General features: G+C 41.5%; 1 protein-coding gene across 4 annotated transcripts in view; it reads right to left on the bottom strand.

Moving 5' to 3' along the window:
* CCNY (cyclin Y) overlaps positions 1 to 23,716 on the bottom strand; it is a 214,190-nt gene that overhangs the window by 14,557 nt on the left and 175,917 nt on the right. For all 4 annotated transcript variants that reach the window (XM_054020975.1, XM_054020974.1, XM_054020973.1 and 1 more), the window contains one exon: positions 6,069 to 6,235. In XM_054020975.1, coding sequence (XP_053876950.1) covers positions 6,069 to 6,235 — 167 coding nt within the window. The remainder of the gene's footprint in view (positions 1 to 6,068; positions 6,236 to 23,716) is intronic.

Below are 23,716 nucleotides of genomic sequence, written 5' to 3'. Positions count from 1 at the left end.
ATAAAAAAAAAAAAAAAAAAAAAGGTTGAAAACCACTGCAGTAAACCATTGAAGTTAAAGGGTTGATGGTTTTCATAAATGATATTACACTATTCTCTATATTATTTGAGATGCAGGTGTGCAAAGTAAACAAGGTAGGTTGTCATATTGAAAATAGCAACTACAAAATATATTTTGTAATGTTTAAGAAAAATGAATGAGGGATCAATGTTGTACATGATTACTCTAAAGCGGGCAATACAGTTTATATGGAAATTGCAGCATTAAAATCTGCGTGTGTGTGTTTACTGCTGTGATACATTTAGGCTACATATTGATTGCACAGGATCAGTGTGATAAAAAGTGGACAGCAGGTGATGAAAGGAAATAGTTGAGGTTGAGAGAGGAAAATGCCAAGTGGAGCAGTGAATGACAACTAACTTTTTTGCTCTTCTCACTTTATACAGAGGCCATCACCTTGTTTTCAAAATATATTCCCACTCCCTATTAAATTCCCACATCCAGCTTTTAAACAGTGATACATATCAATACTGATATTTAAAAGCTTAATGAGGGACTAACTTTCTGACTGTGCTCTAACAGCTCTCTAGTAGCACTAAAGTAGTACAAGTGTTACAGAAAATCCACACTGGCGTAAAATTTAACTTTTGAAGAGATTACCAGAAAAATACAAGATTTGACTTTCTCCAAACTAAGCCTGGAGGAATAATATAGAACATGAAGCCTGTTGAGAGAGAGAGAGAGAGTCTGTCAATCTACTGAGGAATATACCAACTTTGACAAAACAGCACACATCCTCAGACTTCTTTTGGCTACATCTTCGCTCCCAGATTTCCAGGTAACATCAGTAGATCATCTACAACTGACTAGCAAAACTACAGACACCAATCAAAACATACACATATTCCTCATTTGAGCTAATGTAATTTAATTAACCAACTGTCCACTATAGATTATTGTAATGTGCTGTACTTATGGCTACCCATCTAGTTCACACATCTATATGCATCCGAAGAAGTGGGCTGTAGTCCACGAAAGCTTATGCTCTAATAAATTTGTTAGTCTCTAAGGTGCCACAAGTACTCCTGTTCTTCTTTTTGCGGATACAGACTAACACGGCTGCTACTCTGAAACTAGTTCACACAGAAGCTCAAACTAGCTCAGAACACAGCTATATTTCTGCGTGGTGTGAGCTTGTGCATTTATAAACACCTACAATTCAATTCTCTACATCAGCTCCCTGTTTGCCTCTAGGTGCAATCCAAAGTGTTGGTATTGATCAAATGGTCTAGATCAGTGGTTTTCAAACTGCAGGAATGTAAGGCACTGGGTCAAGGCGGCTCTGGTCAGCACCACTGACCAGGCCGTTAAAAGTCCCATCAGCAGTGCTGCCCGGCTAACGCAGGCTAGTCCCTACCTGTTCAGACACCGCGCTCCGCCCGGAAGTGCCAGCAGCAGGTCCAGCTCCTAGGCAGGGGGGTAAGCCCGTGCCACAAACCCCGTGCCCTATCCCCTGCACCAGCACTGAGCCCCCCCCACCCCAGAGCCTCTTCCTGCACCTCTCATCCCTGGCCCCACCCCAGAGCCCACACCCCCATCCTAGAGCCCTGACACGCCCTCCCACACTCCAATCTGCTGCCCCAGCCCTGAGCCCCCCCAAACCCAGAGCCCCCTCCTGTACCCCAAACCCCTCATCCCCAGCCCCAGCCCAGAGCCTGCACCCCCAGCCCAGAGCCCTGACCCTCTCCTGCACCCCAACCCCCTGCCGCAGCCCAGAGCCCCCTCCCCACCCTGAGCCCCTCCATCCCCAGCTCCGTTGGGTCATGGGCATCAAAAATTTTCTTCAACTGGGTTGCCAGAAAAAAGTTTGAAAACCACTGGTCTAGATTCTGGTTGTCTGAAAGACACTTTCACCCTATACCCTATCACAATGGTTAACATTGCGACTAATAGCTGTGTTGTGTTTGTGTGTTAATTTCAATATTTAAAGCCCTTGGCTTCCCAGACATCAGGCACCATAGAAATTCATAATACAATCCCAATTACTTGAAAAGCCTTTGGATGAATTAGCTATATACATAATCATGGAAGATGGTTTAGCAAGCTTTGAATTCTGTGCTTAGGTGTTTGGTGTTCCCCCAAACTAAGAGTTCAAAGCCTGCTGAGCCAGCTCACCCAGGATCATCTAACAGGGAGCCAGCAGGCTTCTCTAAGACTGCTGGCTTTGGAGCTCCATTCCTAAGGATTACAAGAAGCTGGCAAGAACAGACCTAAGCTGCTCTGCCGGACTGAGTTACACAGAAGTTCCAGGGCCTAAGGGCAAAGTCCCCTGGGGAGCTCAGTCGTGCCCAGCCAATAAGCTCTGCAGGAGCGGAGCTTTGCCTAGTCCTCAGAAGACAGATAGGATCTAAGGATAATCAAGAATGTGGGGAACATTTTTAGATAGGTGAAGTATGACTAACAGCACCATCATGCATTCCATCCACCTTTTCTTTCTCGTGACACCAGAACATTGTGCCCTTTCCAATGCATCTTCAAATTCTTCCTCTACAAATGCACCTTTGACAAACTCAAAATGATGCTAAAACTGACAATCACCTTATGTAGGACCAGTCTCAGGTAAATGGTCTGAAATATCATGGGACACAGTCAGTCTTAATTACAGCCACTCAAAACTCTTAGCCTTTCCAGTCTATGCAGGAAAAACACAGCCGCTTCAAAACTGGTTTTTAAAAAGTGCGATATGCTCATCAGGGGCTAAGCTGCAGGAGGAGTGAAAGGAGGTCTTTCCTGCAACTCTCAGAACCCAAATGTCAGGAGCGCGGGAACAAGACCATGCAGGGAAAGAGTAGCTTAGCAAAATCCAGCATGAAAAAATATCAAAACAGCCAAGAAAGCACTGCAAAAATGTACAACATGGAACAATCCTGCAGTGGATCAGACCACTGGTAGGACTTTCCCATCTATACTTTGTATTCTCAAATCTTATCATGTCTGATTTTGTTGGACTAGAAGTGACATTGACCTTTTACTGATTATTTTTAATGGTAACAGTAACTGTTGAATTAAAAAAAATAATAATACCCAGAGTGGCATCTGCCATATTTCCCACCTCAGTGCCACGTTGGTATGTGTTTTCCCCATGCCATCTAGGTGTGCATATGACTTACCAGAACAATCAGGTTTTATTTATTTATTTTTGGCCCATGACAATAAACCCTCATTAAAAATGGCTAGTTAATACTGATTTAGACTAAACTTTCTTAATATTCCAGCAACGATAGGTCACATTTTATAAAGCTCCTCCCAGCCAGAGGGACCCCAACATGCTTAATATAAAGCACTCAGCTGAATCATAGCATTTATCTTTTCCTTTATAGGACAAGCAGTGAACTAATTGGAAGCTAAACTGGGGCTGCTTGAGCAATAATGCTTGGACCTTCACTGCTTTGAGGCTGTAATCTGAGATTTAAAAAAGATGTGCTATCTGTATAAACATTTGTTCTCCTTTCCCCTTCTCTCGCCCCCAGTCCCCAATAAAAAGCTTAGACATGCCAACTATCCAAAGGCTCTTTAATGGTTATGCGTCAACATGAGTTAGAGCATAGACCAGACAGCAATACTTTCCATTAACTACTCACGCCTCATGTTATAATAATTCTCAAAGTTAATTCAAATGTACAGAAGCTACTATAAAAATGTCTTAAGCAGTATATCTAATTGGGATTTTGTTTGGCTTACTAATAGTTAATTTTAATTAGAAAAAATTCCCATTGAGTTTTACATTTTTGGTAAGATTATGAATGCTGCACCAAAATGATCAATGGAAGAAAAAATGCTATCTTTTTAAAGGTCTTCTTTCTAAAGGGCTCTTTTTTGTGCTTTTTGGAGAATATTAACCATATTAATATTATTCCAGAAAAGCACATAATTACCACAAAACATTACAGTAAAAATAGCCATAGTTAATGAGTTATATAATTATCAAGAACATGTAAGGAAGCAAAATTCAGGTATTAGCTTTTTGCCTCTAGTCATCATAGATCAGTTTTTCCTTCTCTCTCTCTTTTTAATTATTTAATAGCTAGGGATCAGAAATGTAAAAAAAATAAAAATTAAAACTGAAAATTATTTGAAAACAGACGCGCTCTACATCAGCATGTCCTGAGGAAAGGCAGCTGAAAGCACTGAATAGAGCTCTCCCCCCGCGGGCTGTAGAGGGGCACACGAATAAGCATGCATGGCATGCTGGCTGAGTGGCCCTGTGTCCCCCTACGTCTGATTCCCAGCGTATAGCCTCTTGCTACTCCCTACAGTTAATGGATTAGGGCCAGACTTCTAAAGGTGTTTAGGTGCCTAAAGATGAAAATAGATGCACCAGTGGGATTTTCAAAAGTGCCTAGTGGCCCTGGGTTCAACTTCTGTTGACAATCAAGCAACACGTTTAATTTATCAATTTTAGATTTATAAAATTCTTATTATGTTACTCTGAGCATGTATTAATTCATAAGATATAAACAATTAAACCAACACATCAGCTAAAGCAATCCTATTTAAACGATCTCAGTAAACGCCCCCTCTTTCTCTAAAGAAGCTAATCTTCCTCAATCCGGCCCCTCAGGGAAAAATATAAGATATGAACAGCGCCCACAGCTTGTACATCCATTCCCTAATGGAAAACCATTTTACGCAAACACCCACACAGATAGTTGCATATACAAGAGCAAACTGTAGTTTGCCCTGTGCAGGTGCACTGGTGAGCATCAGGGAGGGTGCAAAGAGCACATTATCTCCTCTAGCGTACCTGTGTAGGATGCAGCAGCCATGCTGAAGCAGTTGCTCTAAATACCAGAAGATTGGTTAGCACTGCCTGTGGTACAGAACACATGGCCTGGTTCTCACACAAACCTGCTAGTGCCTGAAGACCAATACTGGGGGAATACACACTGTGCCTTTTAAGAGCTGTTGCTTTCTGAGTGCATTGGCCTCTTGGAGGCATTCTACCTGATTAGCACTATGCTGGCATAATGACTCCAGTCTCTACCGCTCCAGTGCTATTCTCACATATACTCCAGTGCACCTCTGGTTGAACATGGTGCACATCACTGAACTCATGGCGTAGGGATACTGGAAAGCATAATATATATATGTGTGTGTTCCACAAAGGTCTACAAAACCTAACCTGCCAAAATTTCACACCCAACAATCTACTGGGAAATATAGTGCTTACAATTCTGCTTTCTTGGCTGGCCCCTCTCTTACTGCTGGAATATACTCTTTAAAAAGATTTAGTGGTACCTTTAAGTGGTATTTATCCTCCTAGACAAAAACTATAGCATCCCAGTATGATGCAGTATGTATCCAGCCACGCTGATGCAATGTCACCGCATAGTTATGTCATGATGCAGAAAGAGATCGGGGGAACCCATTCCAAATATATTTGTGGTTTTTAACACCCTGCAAGCTAACTTGGCAAGACAAGGAACAAACCCACCAAAGCCAGTATTTCTGATTAGTTGCCTCAGGCCCACAACCAATGGACTTTGATGTAATGCAGAAAACATCATCCTGTATAACAAATCCAAAAATTGTGGACCATTGTCCACAAGCAGAATCAATACAAGCAGAATCAGTGAATATGATTTAAAAAGACACAGGTAAAGAATTGCAGGCTTATTAGTCCTGTTTTTATTCAACAATAGTTTTTAAGCATCCAGGGGGCCCATTATTTGCCACTCTTGCACTAACAAACACTCCAGTAGTAACGTATATTTTTAAAACAGTGTGTAACAATTCTGTTTTACTATAACAATAAATTGCAAAAAAACTGCAGTACACACAATTTCAAAAAATGCTACAATCCCACAGAGCAATCAGCAACAGGCATAGTTGCATTTACGGTCCCAATAAATTCATCAGAATCTGTTAACATTCCATGTCTCTAGATATAATCTGGAGTGCACTAACTTTACATAATAAAGTCTGTTAGGGAGTATAAGAAACATCAAACACATATGCATACAAAATTCTCGGCATCCGCAGACTGAGATAAAACATATGGAACTCACATGTCCTCAACTGTGATATCTTTCAGGATCTGGCAGTAATCCACATTCCACACTGCCTGGTCGTCCCAAACTTTGGATGCCAGTAGAATTGCACCCAGTACAATTCGCTTCCAGTTTGCTGGACAAATATCTATCTCTGCGTAAGTTAACAGTCTTTCAAGATATACCTGGGAAGACATGTTATAACCAAAACTTAGTATATTCTTCTACTTAATAGAAATATTAGGGAAAAAATGTATTCTAAACAACCCATTCCACCTATTTTAACTCAATGATCTAATCCCGTCAAGTTTGTTTTGGAAAGGAAAGAAGGGTTTAATCCATTCATACAAAACCAAATTAAAGGTTGGATCTGGTCAATCTATGTTTTGGTTATGACTTCTTTCCTTTCTGATCTTAATCTCAGCACAAGAAAACAAAATTTTAGCAGAGTTTGCAATTGTCTTTAATGAATCCACTCATATTAATCAGCATTTGAATGCCTTTTGACATAACAGTGAAAAAAACAAGGGCAGGCTAACAATGCTGTGCACTGACAATTATAGAACAATTTAAGTCATGGGTGTAATCCCAGAGAATCAGTTATCAAGCAATATACACTTATAAAAACAGTTACATGTGATGAAAATTACACAGAACGCCTCTGTTACATTGGTCTGCACTTAAGAAGCTTATTTGCACCTTGAGTATGGTGAGATCCTAATTGTCCTGTTTATAACATTGTTTTAAAAGGACTCTGAATCTATATATGCCTACAGTGTCCCATACGTTATGACTATGCCACTGTCACCAGGGAGAAAGATCAGATATAGTCTCAGTGAAAGGATTTTTCCTTTCTCTCATGTGAAAGGGTTTCATACATTTCTTGTTGATCAGAGATTATTTCCAAACCTTCCAATAAACACTTTGGTTATTTTTTACACTATATCAAACACAAAAAAATGAAAAGTAATAAACATGCTACACAAAACAATAAGGATTTGTAGGGCATCACGGGTAACGTTAACGTCTTCAGAAAATAAGAAACTCTAGAGATTTAAGTAATACCAAGAACAGCAAGGACCTAGAAATGTGAAGCTGGACCTTACAAGATCCTTAAATCAGCATGTGGTGATGGAGATGGTTGGGCTTTTAATCTTTAGCTATCATTTGCTGAGTTTGAAACCTACTCTGTTGTGTGTAAGTTTTGTGCATGTCTAATTCCTAAGTGCATGAGTACAAGTTTAGGTTTAAATGGAAGACAATATTTGTTTACTATAATACTTCATGCCAAATTCACTCACTAAATATAACCTTAACATTTGGAGATTGACTATCATGCACCTTATGTGTCAGGTAGTATTATTTCCATTCAGGTCACACAAAAGGTTTGGCCAATGGACATAACTTCAGACTGCACATAAAGCTAATTCACTGAAGCCAGAGAACTTTGACTTTTCCACCTCACTCATTGATTTTTTGGTTAGGGATTCATTTTGAAAAGACTGAACACCTAGCTCACAGACACATGACTGGTTTTCTAACTGCCTGCTAACACCCAATTGCAAGGAAACGGGAATCCATGGAAAATCATTGTTTACAAATAAGCACAAAGGCTGGTATTACTCCTGTAACTGCACAGACATGAAATAGGGAGAGCACCTGACCCTTACTGTGGTGAAACTTTTAATCATCTCAGATTACTGTATTTACAATTTGACATAAAAGAAATATACATAATAATCAACATTCAATATTGTTTGTTGCTGTTTAGAAAGACTGAAAGAAGCAACTACGTTTCAGCATAACACGAGGTCCTGTGATCTCAGAACTGATTAATTCATGTATTTGTCTTTATTGCATCTTTTAAAAATAACACAATTATAAATAAAAATTTGTTTTTGGAGCTCTGCTCATGTAAGCACTCCAGGTACTATATGAAAATAAATACTATGATTAAAATCACATTTTAAGAGAATAACAAACACTCACTGAAAATTATACAAAAAAAGTGGCAAATCCAACACTAGGAAAGAGATGTGGCCAGAAAAGTAAAAGTGAAGAGAGAGGACTGATCTGGATGTTGAAGAGGAATAATTTCAACACTCCAGGGCCCACCAATATGACTATCAACCTGCTAAAACCAACCTCCAGTGATGGCATCTCTGAAAAGGTGGTGAAAAATATTTCACATGTAGCCAGAGCCCAAACCATTCAATGGTGCCAATTTAAACTCAATCTGCCACTTCATGAACTGCCAGCGTAAAGAGTGTTACACAACTGCAGTTGTTCACAATGCAGACTGCGAATCTGCTTACAGGTTCGAACAAGCCACAACCAACAGGAATGTCCTGTTGTGAGCTGGGTTAAACAGGAGACTGAATTTCAGGAAAATACAAAGTAACGCATTAGGAGAAAAATAATCCCAAAACACGGACAGATATTCAGTGGGAGGGAGAAACTTATGAAAACTGTAATGCCAAAGGGACCTAGAGCCAAACTCAGCTGTGTTGTAAAATGGGGCAGCTCCACTGAAGTCACTGGAGTTACACTTGCTCTCCACTGTGATGGTGAACAATATATTAGAGACGGCAGGAAATTCAACTAATACCATTTTGAGCTTCATATAGACAGTCATATCATATCACATCTAACAGGGACGTAACAGTCCCTCTCTATACAGCTCTAGTTTGATCACAACCGCGATATTGTATTCAGTTCTGGGTAGAAGCAGAAAAGCATTGACAAACTGGAGGGAATTGAGAGAAGAGCAAGGAAAATGACAGATCTGTAAGTAGGCATTTTAGCGCCCTGGACGAGCAAGCATATTTGAGCCCCCTACCGTTAGTTTTTAGATGATCTGAGTTAGGATATTACAGAGGAAGGATAATGATTTTTGTAGTGAGATGAGGCCCTGAAACAAACCCTTGGTATCAGAGGCCTGGTCTGAGGCCTGAACTAAAGTAAAGCAAAGTTAAGCTGTGAGCCAGAGGCAGGCCCTGCTCACAAAAGTTGGCAAGAAGAAGGCTGCTAATTGGACATATACACATATCTAAAGGGTATCAAGTACTAATAGGATAAACATTTCCAGGATGGCACCAGAACATTCCGGTACGAATACATTCCACAGAGATCATAGAATCATAGAATATTAGGGTGGAAGAGACCTCAGGAGGTCATCTAGTCCAATCCCCTACTCAAAGCAGGACCAACACCAACTAAATCATCCAAGCCCAGGCTTTGTCAAGCCACGCCTTAAAAACCTCCAAGGATGGAGATTCCACCACCTCCCTAGGTAACCCATTTCAGTGCTTCCCTACCTTTCCAGTGAAATAGTGTTTCCTAATATCCAACCTAGACCTCCCCCACTGCAACTTGAGACCATTGCTTCTTGTTCTGTCATCTGCCACCACTGAGAACAGCCTAGCTCCATCCTCTTTGGAACCCCCCTTCAGGTTATTGAATTATTGAAAGCTACTATCAAATCCCCCCTAACTCTTCTCTTCTGCAGCCTAAATAACTACAGTTCCCTCAGCCTTTCCTCGTAAGTCATGTGCCCCAGCCCCATAATCATTTTTGTTGCCCTCCGCAGGACTCTCTCCAATTTGTCCACATCCATTCTGTAGTGGGGGGACCAAAACTGGAAGCAATACTCCAGGTGTGAACATAACATAAGAACATAAGAATGGCTGTACTGGGTCAGACCAAAGGTCCATCTAGCCCAGTATCCTGTCTACCACAGTGGCCAATGCCAGGTGCCCCAGAGAGAGCGAACCTAACAGGTAATGATCAAGTGAACTCTCTCCTGCCATCCATCTCCACTCTCTGACAAACAGAGACTAGGGCCTCACCTCTGCCGAATAGAGTGGAATAATCAATTCCCTTGATCTCCTGACAATGCTCCTACTAATACAGCCCAATAAGCCGTTGGCCTTCTAGGAACAAGGGCACACTGCTGACTCATATCCAGCTTCTCATCCACTGTAATCCCCAGGTCCTTTTCTGCAGAACTGCTGCTTAGCCAGTCGGTCCCCAGCCTGTAGCGGTGCATGGGATTCTTCCTTCCTAAGTGCAGAGCTCTGCACTTGTCCTTGTTGAACCTCATCAGATTTCTTTTGGCCCAATCCTCCAATTTGTCTAGGAGATGAGGAGGAATAGGCTGACTCATCCTAAAAGAGTCAAAAGGATAATATAATGGATAGACTTGTTGGTTCAAACCAACATGTACCAGGAGAGAGGCAGCGCCCCAACATTCAGAGGGGCTGTACCTCAATGCATCAGAAGTGATGTGTAACATGTTTGTACCTGTGTATAAGAATGGATCCCTGAGTGGATGTCTTTGTCCAACCTAGGAGGCAGTGGAGAGTCCCGCCACTGACTGAGCTGCGTCCATTGTCAGGGGGCACATATTCATAGTATGTCCGGTAGAGTCTGTGGGAAACTATTACTGTGCTTTGTTTGACAATAAACCTGGTTGCGTGCCTTTGTACCTTATCGGAGTCTGTGGTCATTGGGGGTTCTCTCGGGGTCTGCTGTGTCAGTGATCTGCGCAGAGCCGGGGCAGCACGCAGAGGGAACACACGCACACTGTTATCAACATTGGACAGAGCAGAGCACCACACCGGTGACGTCTGATGACACATTTATTTTTGCATATTAGTACAGTACATAGACAATAAAAGCTACTGCACGATTCTTTTAGGTGCTACATTAATTTTCACACAATCTTTTAACATCCCTATAGTATCTTCCTACATAACCTTTAAATAAACTCATTGATAGGTACTGAAAAAAAACATGGACTGAAAATAATTGTAACATAAATATGGATATTGCAATGACTTAATGACATGAAACATTCAGAAAGACATAAAATTGTATTTCTGTTTATAGAAGGGTGATACTGGTGGTTTTCCATCACCCCACAGTGATGGAACAAACAGCCACCTCTCTCGATGACACATAGGAGAATAAGAGGGACTCAAGAGTAAACAAAGAACGAATTTACCTCAGAGGCGGATTATCTAGCAACTGAATTACCAACATGGCATCTGACTCTCTATAAGAAGAGGCCACCCTTTCTCTGGCCTTTATATGAGGGAGACAGCCTTTTTGGGGGGTGGGAAAGTTGTAATATTGATTATTGCTTCTTGGTACAATATTTATGTTTGGCTTATACCTGATCATTTCTCCTCCTGAATCCTGCCAAGCAAACTGTGATTATGCCCCTTTAAAGGTGAAGGACTCTAGCAGCATGGCTTGTTTGTGTAAGGCCAGTTGGGAAGTATCATTCAGTTGGGGAAGCATGTTGTGACAGCTGATAAGAGCCATGATGCAGCCTGCATCTTGACAGGGAGTTAGATTAAATGACCCTTGCAGTCCCTTCTAGCTCTATGACATTTGATTTCTGGCCAGGCGAGGCCCCTCTCACCTAAATGTGGAGACAGAAGAAAGTATATGGCTGTGGTGACTGTGAAATCAGATTATGCTGTGCTTCAGTGAGAGAAATGCCAGTGCCAGGGTTATAATGGCATCACCAAGGTGATGGCCCCGGTGTCGTAGAGACGGGTGTCAGGAACAGACTGGCTGGGTCACTGCCTAGAATGCTAAAAGCACAGGTCACAGTGGACATACTTCTTCGCCAGTGCATATCTTACCATCAGCCTCAATCCAGATCTGTGCCCAATGCGGATTTCCCTACTGAGCACTTCACCTGTATTGCAAATGTCCTGTATTTTTTTATCTGTCATGGCCCAACTGAAAATTGTTCCTAGCCCAGAATTAGAGGCATTTTAAAAGAAAAGCCAAGAGGGTGTTCAGCATCCTGGGCCAGTCTGCCCTGAAGGTGTCAGTTCCCTGATGCGTGAGTGCACCTTGCTGGCCAGTGAATGGAGCATTATAACAATGGATCAGAGGGAGGCTCCTTATTCTGTTCTCTGTAATAACCGTTGAATCAAGCTGGGGCTGCAACAAGTAAGGATAGGTCACAGTTACAGGAAAACACAGCTAAAGGAGGGAGCAGGGTGTGTTTTACCTACTCTGAGTGTCCACTAAAAACTTAAGGCACGTTTTACTTGTGCAGTGTTTACTTTCTTTGTTTCTACTGTTGCTTCCCGTAATTGTAAATCACAAGCAGCCCAGGACATCTCCATTTTTCTTGTCTGAACACTTCCTCCTCCACATGGAAGCCCCTCTGCCCACACCCTATTTTTGTAAACAGGGCAGGTGGATCATCCCATCACAGTAATGGTTACCTCCTCTGCCCCGAACTGTATCAGGGCTTTGCCCTCTGCCACCATCTGGCAGTGCCTCAGCGCTGGCCTGAACACCGGCTCTTACCTCCCTCCCCCAGTTTTACTCCTCAGCCCCCCTCCTGCCCCTGCCTCCAGCTGTTTGGAGTTTGCCTCCCGGCCCACAGTCAGTTTCCACCCCTTGCTCAGACTCTGCCCATCCCCCTCAACTTGTCCCCTTTAACCTTTTTAATCCTTAGTGAGAGCAGCAGCTTCAGCTAAGTAGGAGCCAAGCAGCACTCAGCACCCTGAACACCTGCTGCCCTGCCAGGGTCCTAGTCCTGGGAAGCCTGCTCCCGGCAGGGTCACTGGGCCTGTGAACCTGCCAGAATGGGGGTGAGGGGGCTGGAAAATGGGAGAGGGAGGAAATATTAGAAGAGCTAAATATGTATAGCTTGGCTCAAAGAAGATTAAGGACATGAGACACAGATATTTGAAGAGTGTAAACACCAAGAAGAAAGAAGAATTATTTAGGATACAGGGAATATAGACTAGAAATAACAGGCTAATGTAAATAAGAACACATTTAGGATGGAGGGGTAATTCTCCTTGGGGAAGGAGGCATGGCCAGCACCCTTTCCTGGGGGCCTGCAGCTTTAGAATCAAGTTAGGACTCCAGAGAACACTATTTTATTCTTATACTACCCTCATCACCATAGTATTCAAGCACCGTCTAGTAACCCATTAAGCAATCTGTCCTGTTTGGTTGGTTCTCTCTCTTATCCTCTCTCCAATAGGAGAACTGTGTGCGCAGCTTAGAGCTCTGTTTTGGTGGGGTTTTGTTTTTTTAAATGTACATGCTGTTATGCACTTACATTAGAGAAGGCAGGTCTAAGGAGTGTGCCTGGCACTTGGAAGGTTTCTAATGGTCCTTAGCTTCTGCAGGAGTTCCTTCCACAGTCTCAGACCAGTTCCCCGTCTCCTGCACAGATGGGCTTTACCCTTATGACAGTTAAATTGTGCCAGAGGAACGGAGCTGTGGGCTACGGTCTTCATCCCAGTGCTTCAGGCCATCTCTTAGTATGCTGGGCCCAGACCATGAAGTGCCTTGAAAATAAGGATCAAGACTTTGAACTTGACTCAATATTGTACAGGAAGTCAGTGTAGAAATTAGAGAATGGGTCTGATGTTCTCGTGGTAGCCTGTGTAGCTGAGGAGACACAATGCAATGTTCTGGCTAGTGGAAGCTCCTGGGGAGAGATGCTAAATCAGCACCAACTTTTGGAGCTGTTCCAGCTGGCTCTGGGCCCATTTACAGAGCAAGGCTTTTGGGTGATTATCACCATTGTATCCCTAATTTTAAGCAGATTCACTGGCAGCGAGGGACCAAAACTTGGCTTCTGCTGGCACAAGCCAGGAAATGGCTCTGGGCTCAAGAAAAAAAAAAAAAAACTGGGTATTTACTTGTGCAATTCCCATTAGTAGTCACGTCATTTGTGCAGCTAAGTCTCCGCACATTTAGCACTCGGGTAAACACAGATCTTCTCACTAATTTCAATACAATTTTGTATCATATAGACCTAAGATTTATATTGTGCTTTCATATCGTCATTGCTAAACTCATATTCTAGTTGTCCTTCTTTCTTAACATACAAAAATAATATACCCTCTCTATTTTCCTGTCTTTAGGAACAGTTGCTATAAAGGTGACTAATAACCTGAATTTTAAAAGATCTTAGGGAAGTATGTTATAAAATGTACTAATCTGAATACTGGAGGAAATGAATCTGTACCTGAAAGACTCAGGAGAAGCAATCTGTCATCTTTATTGAAGACTCATCTCCACGTGACTATCTCAGTAGATTTTTCTGTTACAGAACCATAAGTAATACAATATAATTACCATGTATGGTGTCCAGAAGCCATGAGTTAAATGCCATGAATTACCTTCACCCACTTAAAATAGTTTGATCCATCTTTAGAAATAGCCTTAACAGATTGCAGACATTCTGGAATAGCACTTGATTTCCATGTAATTGATCCCTAGAGACTCGTCTTTCTGACACTAGGTTTATGCAGATGAAAGTCCACAATGCTTCCCTAGCTAAACATTCACAGAGCTAGATTCTAAAAACTAAAAGTACTTACCTACCCTAGTTCACTTCCCCATTCCTCTCAGTATTTCCAGAACCTCCAAAACCCATCTTTACCCAATGATAATCATTACTAGTGTGGCTTTAAGACTCCAACAAGCATGATTATAGAGTCTACAGTTTGGCTCTCAGGTTGATTGGCAACAAGACTGTCATACAGTGAGCTCAGTTCTTATTTAAACAAACACCAGAGGATAGAAAATGTTGGTGGCCCGTGGCCAAAGAAGATACGACTTTGCTTTTATTATCTGAGACTGCAAAACAGGTCGGACCCCCGCCACACACACATACTATTTTTCCTTTAAACACTAACTGCACTTCAATCCTTAAAAGAAACCTTGTTTACATATTTTGGTTACTTGAATGCTCTGCTCTGCTGTGGAAAATCTTAAGTAATGCTCATTTTAAAAAATTCTTACTTTGAAATATGCCATGCCCCCAAACTCAGAAGCACTGGTCCTTATAGTAAAAACAAAAACTTTCTTGATATATCTGCCACCTAAGCTGGCCTTATCTGCATGTCTGTATTACATTTGTCCATTAATAATGTCAAGCCCCAGCTACATACAACAGATTTTCCTGTAGAAAAGTTGGCATCTTTGTATTTCACTGTAACCACAAATGAAATTATTGTAAAGCAAACTTTTGGGTATTTTTAATAATACAAACATAAAATAACAGAATTAAAGCTAAAATCTCAGTCAGAATAGTAATAATTCTGGCTTTTTCTTGGCCATTTCACAGACTTACACCAAATATCTGATTGGAGGTTACACTCAGGACATTAGCAGCCTAATATTTTAGCCATAAATTAAACTGCTTAGGTGATTTTTCCTTGCTGCGAATACCTTTCTGGTGACACACTAATAGTTGAATAATATTTATTACATACTTCAAAGCCCACCAACAGGATGCAAGACTTTTTGAAGGAAGGGAAGACTAGAACTGAGATGGTATTGATTTGTTTTCTTTGAATGAGAGCTAGGAAAAATTCAGAATGCCATCCCATGGGAAATTACGATATTTAAAATTTTGTTTTCCTCCCAAATTGGGACAAAACGTTGAATACCAAAATTTTTGTTCAAAGAAATATTGAAAAAACACATTCTATTCAGAAATATCAAAGCATTTCATCTGAATGTTTTCTGGTCCAAACAAAACATTTAGATATTCCCAAATCATATTTTTGGCTTATTGAACTGACCCCAAACACTTTGTTTTTAGTCAGTTCAGCATTTAACTGCACTTCCCCCAGTATGAGCAACTGCCTCATGGGAGTTACGGTTCGAGATCTTGATATTCAATTCCCCTTTACAGGCCAGGCTTCCTGGCCAGACTACATCTCCCATGATGCACCTGTACTCCCGTGACTTCCATGATACACCACACAGACTGCCAGAGGAGAGGCCATGTTGTATTAAGGGAGATGATGTCCTCAAGGGAAGCCAGCCAGCCCACAGGAGAGAAAGGAGTATGAACTACAAGTCCCATCAGCAGTACACCACAGTAGGAAAATGCAGCTTAATGTTAAACTGACTCAAAATAAAACCTTTTTAGATAATTTCAACAAACCAAAATATTCCAATTCAGGTTGAACTGACTCAAAATGAAGTGTTTCATTTTTATTTTTCCCAATGGAAAACCACATTTTTTTTGTTGTTGAAAAATTGAAATGTTCCTAAAGAAAATGTTGATTTTGAAGAAACTATTTTCTGTTCCCAACCAGCTCTACTTTTAATGGCTGTTTTTATCTTCAGACAAAACGGAGGCTATGTAGGGAGCACTGAAAAAAAATAACTTGAAATTGCCATCTCTATTGCAACACTGGCAAGATTCAGACAAGTTGGTTGTGTGGCAGATTAGATGTTTCAGTGACAGAGCAGCTGTAAGAAAACAGGAGTAATTTGAACAGGAGTACTTGTGGCACCTTAGAGACTAACAAATTTATTAGAGCATAAGCTTTCGTGGACTACAGCCCACTTCTTCGGAGTAATTTGGTATACCTTTCCTGTTCTGCAAAACGCAAGAACTCTGTTGACCTGCACAGTTCTGCACTGAAAGCATTTAATTTTGCAACAAGCTTCACAAAAGGCTCAGACCTGTGAAGTGCTGACCGCCTTCTGAAGTCAACAAGAACTGAAGGAACTTGTGGGCTCAGGCCACTGAAAATTCTTCAATACTGGGTGCCTAAAATTTAGGCACCTAAATGATTCAGTGGCCAATTTCCAGTGGTGCTGAGTACTACCTGCTGTAGTCCCTCTGCAGAAAAGAAAAAAATAATAATTTCAAGCCACTTTTACTCAGACGCCTAAATATGCATCTAGGCGCCCAAGTTAAAAAATGTTCATCTAAGAACTTTAGAAATCCCAATCCACTTAAACAAGAGCCCAGTGGAGCAATGAAGTGGTAATAGTAGAGATTAATTATGTCAAAATCAAATTTATTGCAGATTTGGGTACAGTGAAAACCAGGAATTGTGAAAACTGTAGCAGAGGTACTTTTTTAGACTAGATAATACCTTTTCTGATTGAGAGATGTGGGGTCAAATAAAGGGTAGATTCAGAATGCCCATTACATACATCATCCAACCCAATCCATGTAAACTACTTAGAAAGGGTTGGAGACGGGGGACAAATTTGCTTACTTTGCTTAAAATTCACTATCCAGTCAAAATGGCTAGTTACATGTGAAAAGTTTATACAACAATGACTATCACTGGGAAAACAAAATCCCTGATTAACTATCTCACGTTACAGAGTAACAGCTGTGTTAGTCTGTATCCGCAAAAAGAAGAACAGGAGTACTTGTGGCACCTTAGAGACTAACAAATTTATTAGAGCATAAGCTTTCGTGGACTACAGCCCACTTCTTCGGATGCATATAGAATGGAACATATAATGAGGAGATATATATACACACATACAGAGAGCATAAACAGGTGGGAGTTGTCTTACCAACTCTGAGAGGCCAATTAATTAAGAGAAAAAAAACTTTTGAAGTGATAATCAAGCTAGCTGAGTACAGACAGTGTGATAAGAAGTGTGAGAGTACTTACAAGGGGAGATAGAGTCAACGTTTGTAATGGCTCAGCCATTCCCAGTCCTTATTCAAACCAGAGTTGATTGTGTCTAGTTTGCATATCAATTCTAGCTCTGCAGTCTCTCTTTGGAGTCTGTTTTTGAAGTTTTTCTGTTGTAATATAGCCACCCGCAGGTCTGTCACTGAATGACCAGACAGGTTAAAGTGTTCTCCCACTGGTTTTTGAGTATTTTGATTCCTGATGTCAGATTTGTGTCCATTAATTCTTTTGCGTAGAGACCTCATGAAAAAACTCGTACAGATACAGACAGACATCATCTTCCTTTCCAAATGCAAGCAGATGGACATCATACCAAAAGGACTAAAGGTAAAAAATCCATTACAATCTACATATCACACAGACTATGCTGAGAGACTGTGTCACACACTCTCAAAGAAACTGCGAAACCACCTGATCAGCATCCTATACAGCAAACAGGGAAAGATTAAGAATGAGCTCTCAGAACTGGATACTCTCATAAGAAACCAACCTTCCACACAAACTTCCTCATGGATAGACTTTACAAAAACTAGACAAGCCATTTACAAAACAAACTTTGCCTCTCTACAAAGGAAAAAGGACACTAAACTATCTAAACTGCTACATGCCACAAGCAGCCACAACAGTAGTTCCCTTAACGCACCCAGCAATATTGTTAATCTTTCCAGCTATACTCTTAGCCCAGCAGAAGAGTCTGTCCTATCTCGGGGCCTCTTCTTTTGTCCCTCCAGATCCATGAATATGATACAGTTCTGCGGTGACCTAGAATCCTACTTTCGACGTCTCCGACTCAAAGAATATTTCCAACATACCTCTGAACAGCATACTAACCCACAGAATCCTCCCTACCAGCACTACAAAAAAAAGGATTCTGCATGGACTCCTCCGGACGGTCGAAACAACAGACTGGATTTCTACATAGATTGCTTCCGTCGACGTGCAAAGGCTGAAATTGTGGAAAAGCAACATCACTTGCCACATAACCTCAGCCATGCAGAACACAACGCCATCTACAGCCTCAGAAACAACCCTGACATCATAATCAAAAAGGCTGACAAAGGAGGTGCTGTCGTCATCATGAATAAATTGGAATATGACCAGGAGGCTGCTAGACAGCTCTCTAACACCACATTCTACAGGCCATTATCCTCTGATCCCACTGAGGATTACCTAAAGAAACTACACCATCTGCTAAAAAAACTCCCTGACAAAGCACAGGAACAAATCCGTACAGACACATGCCTAGAACCCCGACCAGGGGTATTCTATTTGCTACCCAAGATCCATAAACCTGGATATCCTGGACGCCCCATCATCTCAGGCATTGGCACCCTAACATCAGGCTTGTCTGGTTATGTACACTCTGTCCTAAGACCCTACGCTACCAGCACTCCCAGCTATCTTCGAGACACCACTGTGGGGGTGACAGACCTGTCTGGTGGGGGCAACAGACCTGTCTGGTTTCAAGATTAAGTTGGATAAGTTTATGGAGGGAATGGTTTAATGATAAAACATAGTAGCCAAGGAAAACCAAGCAATGGTACATCAACAGCATAATGGCCAACAAGGGTCAGGCTAGAGACTCTTGCCTATATGCTCGGGGTATTACTGATCGCCATATTTGGGGTCGGGAAGGAATTTTCCTCCAGGGTAGATTGGCTGAGCCTCTGGAGGTTTTTCGCCTTCCTCCGCAGCATGGGGCAGGGATCACTAGCAGGAGGGTCCCAGCCGATTGAAGTCACTAAAACACAGGATTGGGGACTTCAACGGTAGAGTCCAGGGAAGGGTCTTGCGGCCTGCAGCATGCAGGGGGTCAGACCAGATGATCATAATGGTCCCTTCTGACCTTAATGTCTATGAGTCTATGAGACTTCCTGAGGAAACTACAATCCATCGGTGATCTTCCAGAAAACACCATCCTGGCCACTATGGACGTAGAAGCCCTCTACACCAATATTCCACACAAAGATGGACTACAAGCTATCAGGAACAGTATCCCTGATAATGTCACAGCTAACCTGGTGGCTGAACTTTGTGATTTTGTCCTCACCCACAACTATTTCACATTTGGGGACAATATATACCTTCAAGTCAGCGGCACTGCTATGGGTACCCGCATGGCCCCACAATATGCCAACATTTTTATGGCTGACTTAGAACAACGCTTCCTTAGCTCTCGTCCCCTAACGCCCCTACTCTACTTGCGCTACATTGATGACATCTTCATCATCTGGACCCATGGAAAAGAAGCCCTTGAGGAATTTCACCATGATTTCAATAATTTCCATCCCACCATCAACCTCAGCCTAGATCAATCCACACAAGCGGTCCATTTCCTGGACACTACTGTGCTAATAAGCGATGGTCACATCAATACCACCCTATACCGGAAACCTACTGACCGCTACACTTACCTACATGCCTCCAGCTTCCATCCAGGACACACCACACGATCCATTGTCTACAGCCAAGCTCTAAGATATAACCGCATTTGCTCCAATCCCTCGGATAGAGACAAGCACCTACAAGATCTCTATCAAGCATTCTTAAAACTACAATACCCACCTGCTGAAGTGAAAAAACAGATTGACAGAGCCAGACGAGTACCCAGAAGTCACCTCCTACAAGACAGGCCCAACAAAGAAAATAACAGAACACCACTAGCTGTCACCTTCAGCCCCCAACTAAAACCTCTCCAGCGCATCATCAGAGATCTACAACCTATCCTGAAAGATGATCCTTTACTCTCACAGATCTTGGGAGACAGACCTGTCCTCGCTTACAGACAACCCCCCAACCTAAAGCAAATACTCACCAGCAACCACACATCACTGAACAAAACCACTAACCCAGGAACCTATCCTTGTAACAAACCCCGATGCCAACTCTGTCCACATATCTATTCAAGTGACATCATCATAGGACCTAATCACATCAGCCATACCATCAGGGGCTCGTTCACCTGCACATCTACCAATGTGATATATGCCATCATGTGCCAGCAATGCCCCTCTGCCATGTACATTGGCCAAACCGGACAGTCTCTACGCAAAAGAATTAATGGACACAAATCTGACATCAGGAATCAAAATACTCAAAAACCAGTGGGAGAACACTTTAACCTGTCTGGTCATTCAGTGACAGACCTGCGGGTGGCTATATTACAACAGAAAAACTTCAAAAACAGACTCCAAAGAGAGACTGCAGAGCTAGAATTGATATGCAAACTAGACACAATCAACTCCGGTTTGAATAAGGACTGGGAATGGCTGAGCCATTACAAACGTTGACTCTATCTCCCCTTGTAAGTACTCTCACACTTCTTATCACACTGTCTGTACTCAGCTAGCTTGATTATCACTTCAAAAGTTTTTTTTCTCTTAATTAATTGGCCTCTCAGAGTTGGTAAGACAACTCCCACCTGTTTATGCTCTCTGTATGTGTGTATATATATCTCCTCATTATATGTTCCATTCTATATGCATCCGAAGAAGTGGGCTGTAGTCCACGAAAGCTTATGCTCTAATAAATTTGTTAGTCTCTAAGGTGCCACAAGTACTCCTGTTCTTCTTATCTCACCTTAAAAAGATAACAGAGTAGCAGATGTGCAGAATTAATAATTACGTATTTCTAATACAAAAGTCACTTGTTAGCCATACTTGAATGTTTTTGGAGAGAGAGAGAAAGCACAAAGGAGCAAGTGGGCAGCCAACCTATGGCTAACTGAGCTGATGGAAATCACCTGGCATTATCAGAATGTTATAAAATTCTCAGACAAAATACCAGCAGTAGTAGCAAGGCCTCTGCCAAACATACCTTCATTTCTCATCAGCCAACAATCAACCAAGAGGGAAAAATGAAGGACTTGTTAGCATCGTAAAGGTAGAAACAAAGCCTCTTCTCATGATGTTTTTTCAGTGCTGTGGGTCAGATTCTGATTTGAATTTTACCACCGAAACTTCATTGATTTCAGTGGAATCACTAGATTTACACTGGTGTACCTGACAAGAGAGTCCAGCCTATGCTGTTTAATGTTCCAATCCTGCAGCTGGTAGTGTGCAGTTGTACCTGTATGGACCCAAATCTGCTGCAGTAGCAGTCCCTGTGAGCACAGTAATCTGCCCACACACACTCAGTTGTGAGACTTGGGCCTAGATGTTGTTATCCCCCACATACCACATGAAGGCACAGTTTCCATTCCAATGCACGTCAACAAAGTAGAAAGGAATAAATACATCTTTTTCTTCACAAGTACAAAAGTTTGGTGCATCCCAATGTCTGAAACTGAAAAGGGATTGGCATGGAAAGATTATTGTATGTACTGGTGCTAAAGTAACTTTTGCTAGGCACTGAAAGATGCTTACGGGCTCAAATCCAACCACTGAACTGCCATATGCTTCTGTTCTGAGAGATTAGCCAGCTCCCTGCTGACTCTGTCCAAAAACAACTTCATGCTTTGCATTTGCTCAGCTGGGCACCTAACATGTTCCAGACAGACCTGGTGCCATTCATTTTGTAGAAGAGGATATCCTGGCATGATACTGCCGGCAGAGGTACAAGCTTGTCCAATTTTGAAATGAGACCAAATGTGAAAAGTAGTGAAGTATTTAGCTGCAAAAATCTCTGAAAAAGGTGGCCAAAAATAAAAACTATTATTATTAATTATTATTATTATCATTATTAACACACACACCAGATATTTAACATCAAACCTTAGGTGAATCAGGAGAAACTCAAGTGTTCATAACCTCTGATTTTGCCTCAAAATTTCATCCAATTTCTCTTGGAAAAAAAGATGCAGCTAAAAGACACTCAGACTATTATATGATATTTATTTTCCATTCTCCTTGTGACATTGGGCCTCACTGTTCCTTCTTAACACAGCCAGGATTCCCACTGACTTAAGTGGAAGTTCTGGGTTCACAAGGAATGGAAGTTCAAGATCATTAACTCAGAAATCTAAAAATAAAACCACATTCCCCGAGTGAATTTGTCCTTTTTCCTTTGGAAAAAAAAATAGATTCCCCCCACCCTCTTAAATTTTGCTTCTTTGCAATATTTCTACTGAAGCAGAAGTCAACACAGTTCCATGTTGTTTTCTTGTGTAATTATGCACCGTCACAGATGCTACTAGTAGGAAAGTGCACAGCTCCAAAGAAAAGCATTTGTAGTCATTACTGCAGAATTACCGCAGATCAGCGGGTTTTGCTTTGGTTTTTTTCTTAAATCACCACCAGGTATGTGATATTGTATAGAAGATAGAGAACTGAGCCCAACAGGAGTTTTTTGGCTTTGTCTCACTGCCCAAAAAAAGAAATGGGAGGTAGCGATCTTAAATTTCCTAGACAGTGAATTTAGGATTGATATATAATATGGAGCAGATTTTATGTCAGATGATAACCTTATGCTGCCACATGAATCTTTGGACATAATAGGATATCAAAATTAAACAAAAGCTAAAGAATAGCATTGTGGCAATTTACTTTTTTTTTTAAATGACAAGATTTTATTAAATAAGCATCTAGGGCAGCTTTTATAAGATTGTCACTAGCAAGAGGAATGGTGGCCAGCACGTGGAAGGGTTTTCATATCTTGAGTTTGTCAGATATTCAATAGGGCTGTGACAGCTGTAGAATTCATGTCACTAGGAGAGATTAAGTAGTATGGTGGGGGGACATATTTCACTAACTGAGTACCCATTCCTCCCCTTCCTTTTACCTCAGCTACCACCTTTGTGATTCACAATGGGCTGTCACACTATGGCTAATGGGACTTCCCGCTCCATAAAGTATCAGGGGGTAGCCGTGTTAGTCTGTATCTACAAAAACAACAAGGAGTCTGGTGGCACCTTAAAGACTAACAGATTTATTTGGGCATAAGCTTTCGTGAGTAACGAAAGCTTATGCCCAAATAAATCTGTTAGTCTTTAAGGTGCCACCACGCTCCATAAAGGACACCTTTCTATTCTCAAGAAAATCCACTCCTATCTGGTGAAAATGGTTTGCAGACACCCAGCAAAATCAATAATCAGAAAGAAAAATAGCTTTCTCCTCCACGCGTCAATTTAGCAAGTCAAACACATGTTTTTAGATTAAACAAATTTTCACTGGCAGTTAAAAGTCAGAATACTCGCTGTAAATGCAACCAATACCTGTAACAGGAGGGCAAGTTTTTCTTCTCTACACATGCGTGTACACCCCCCCCCCC

Source organism: Malaclemys terrapin, chromosome 2 (assembly GCF_027887155.1).
Source record: "Malaclemys terrapin pileata isolate rMalTer1 chromosome 2, rMalTer1.hap1, whole genome shotgun sequence".
In the NCBI taxonomy this organism is placed as follows: domain Eukaryota; kingdom Metazoa; phylum Chordata; order Testudines; family Emydidae; genus Malaclemys; species Malaclemys terrapin.
This window is presented reverse-complemented; position numbering and strand designations above follow the sequence as displayed.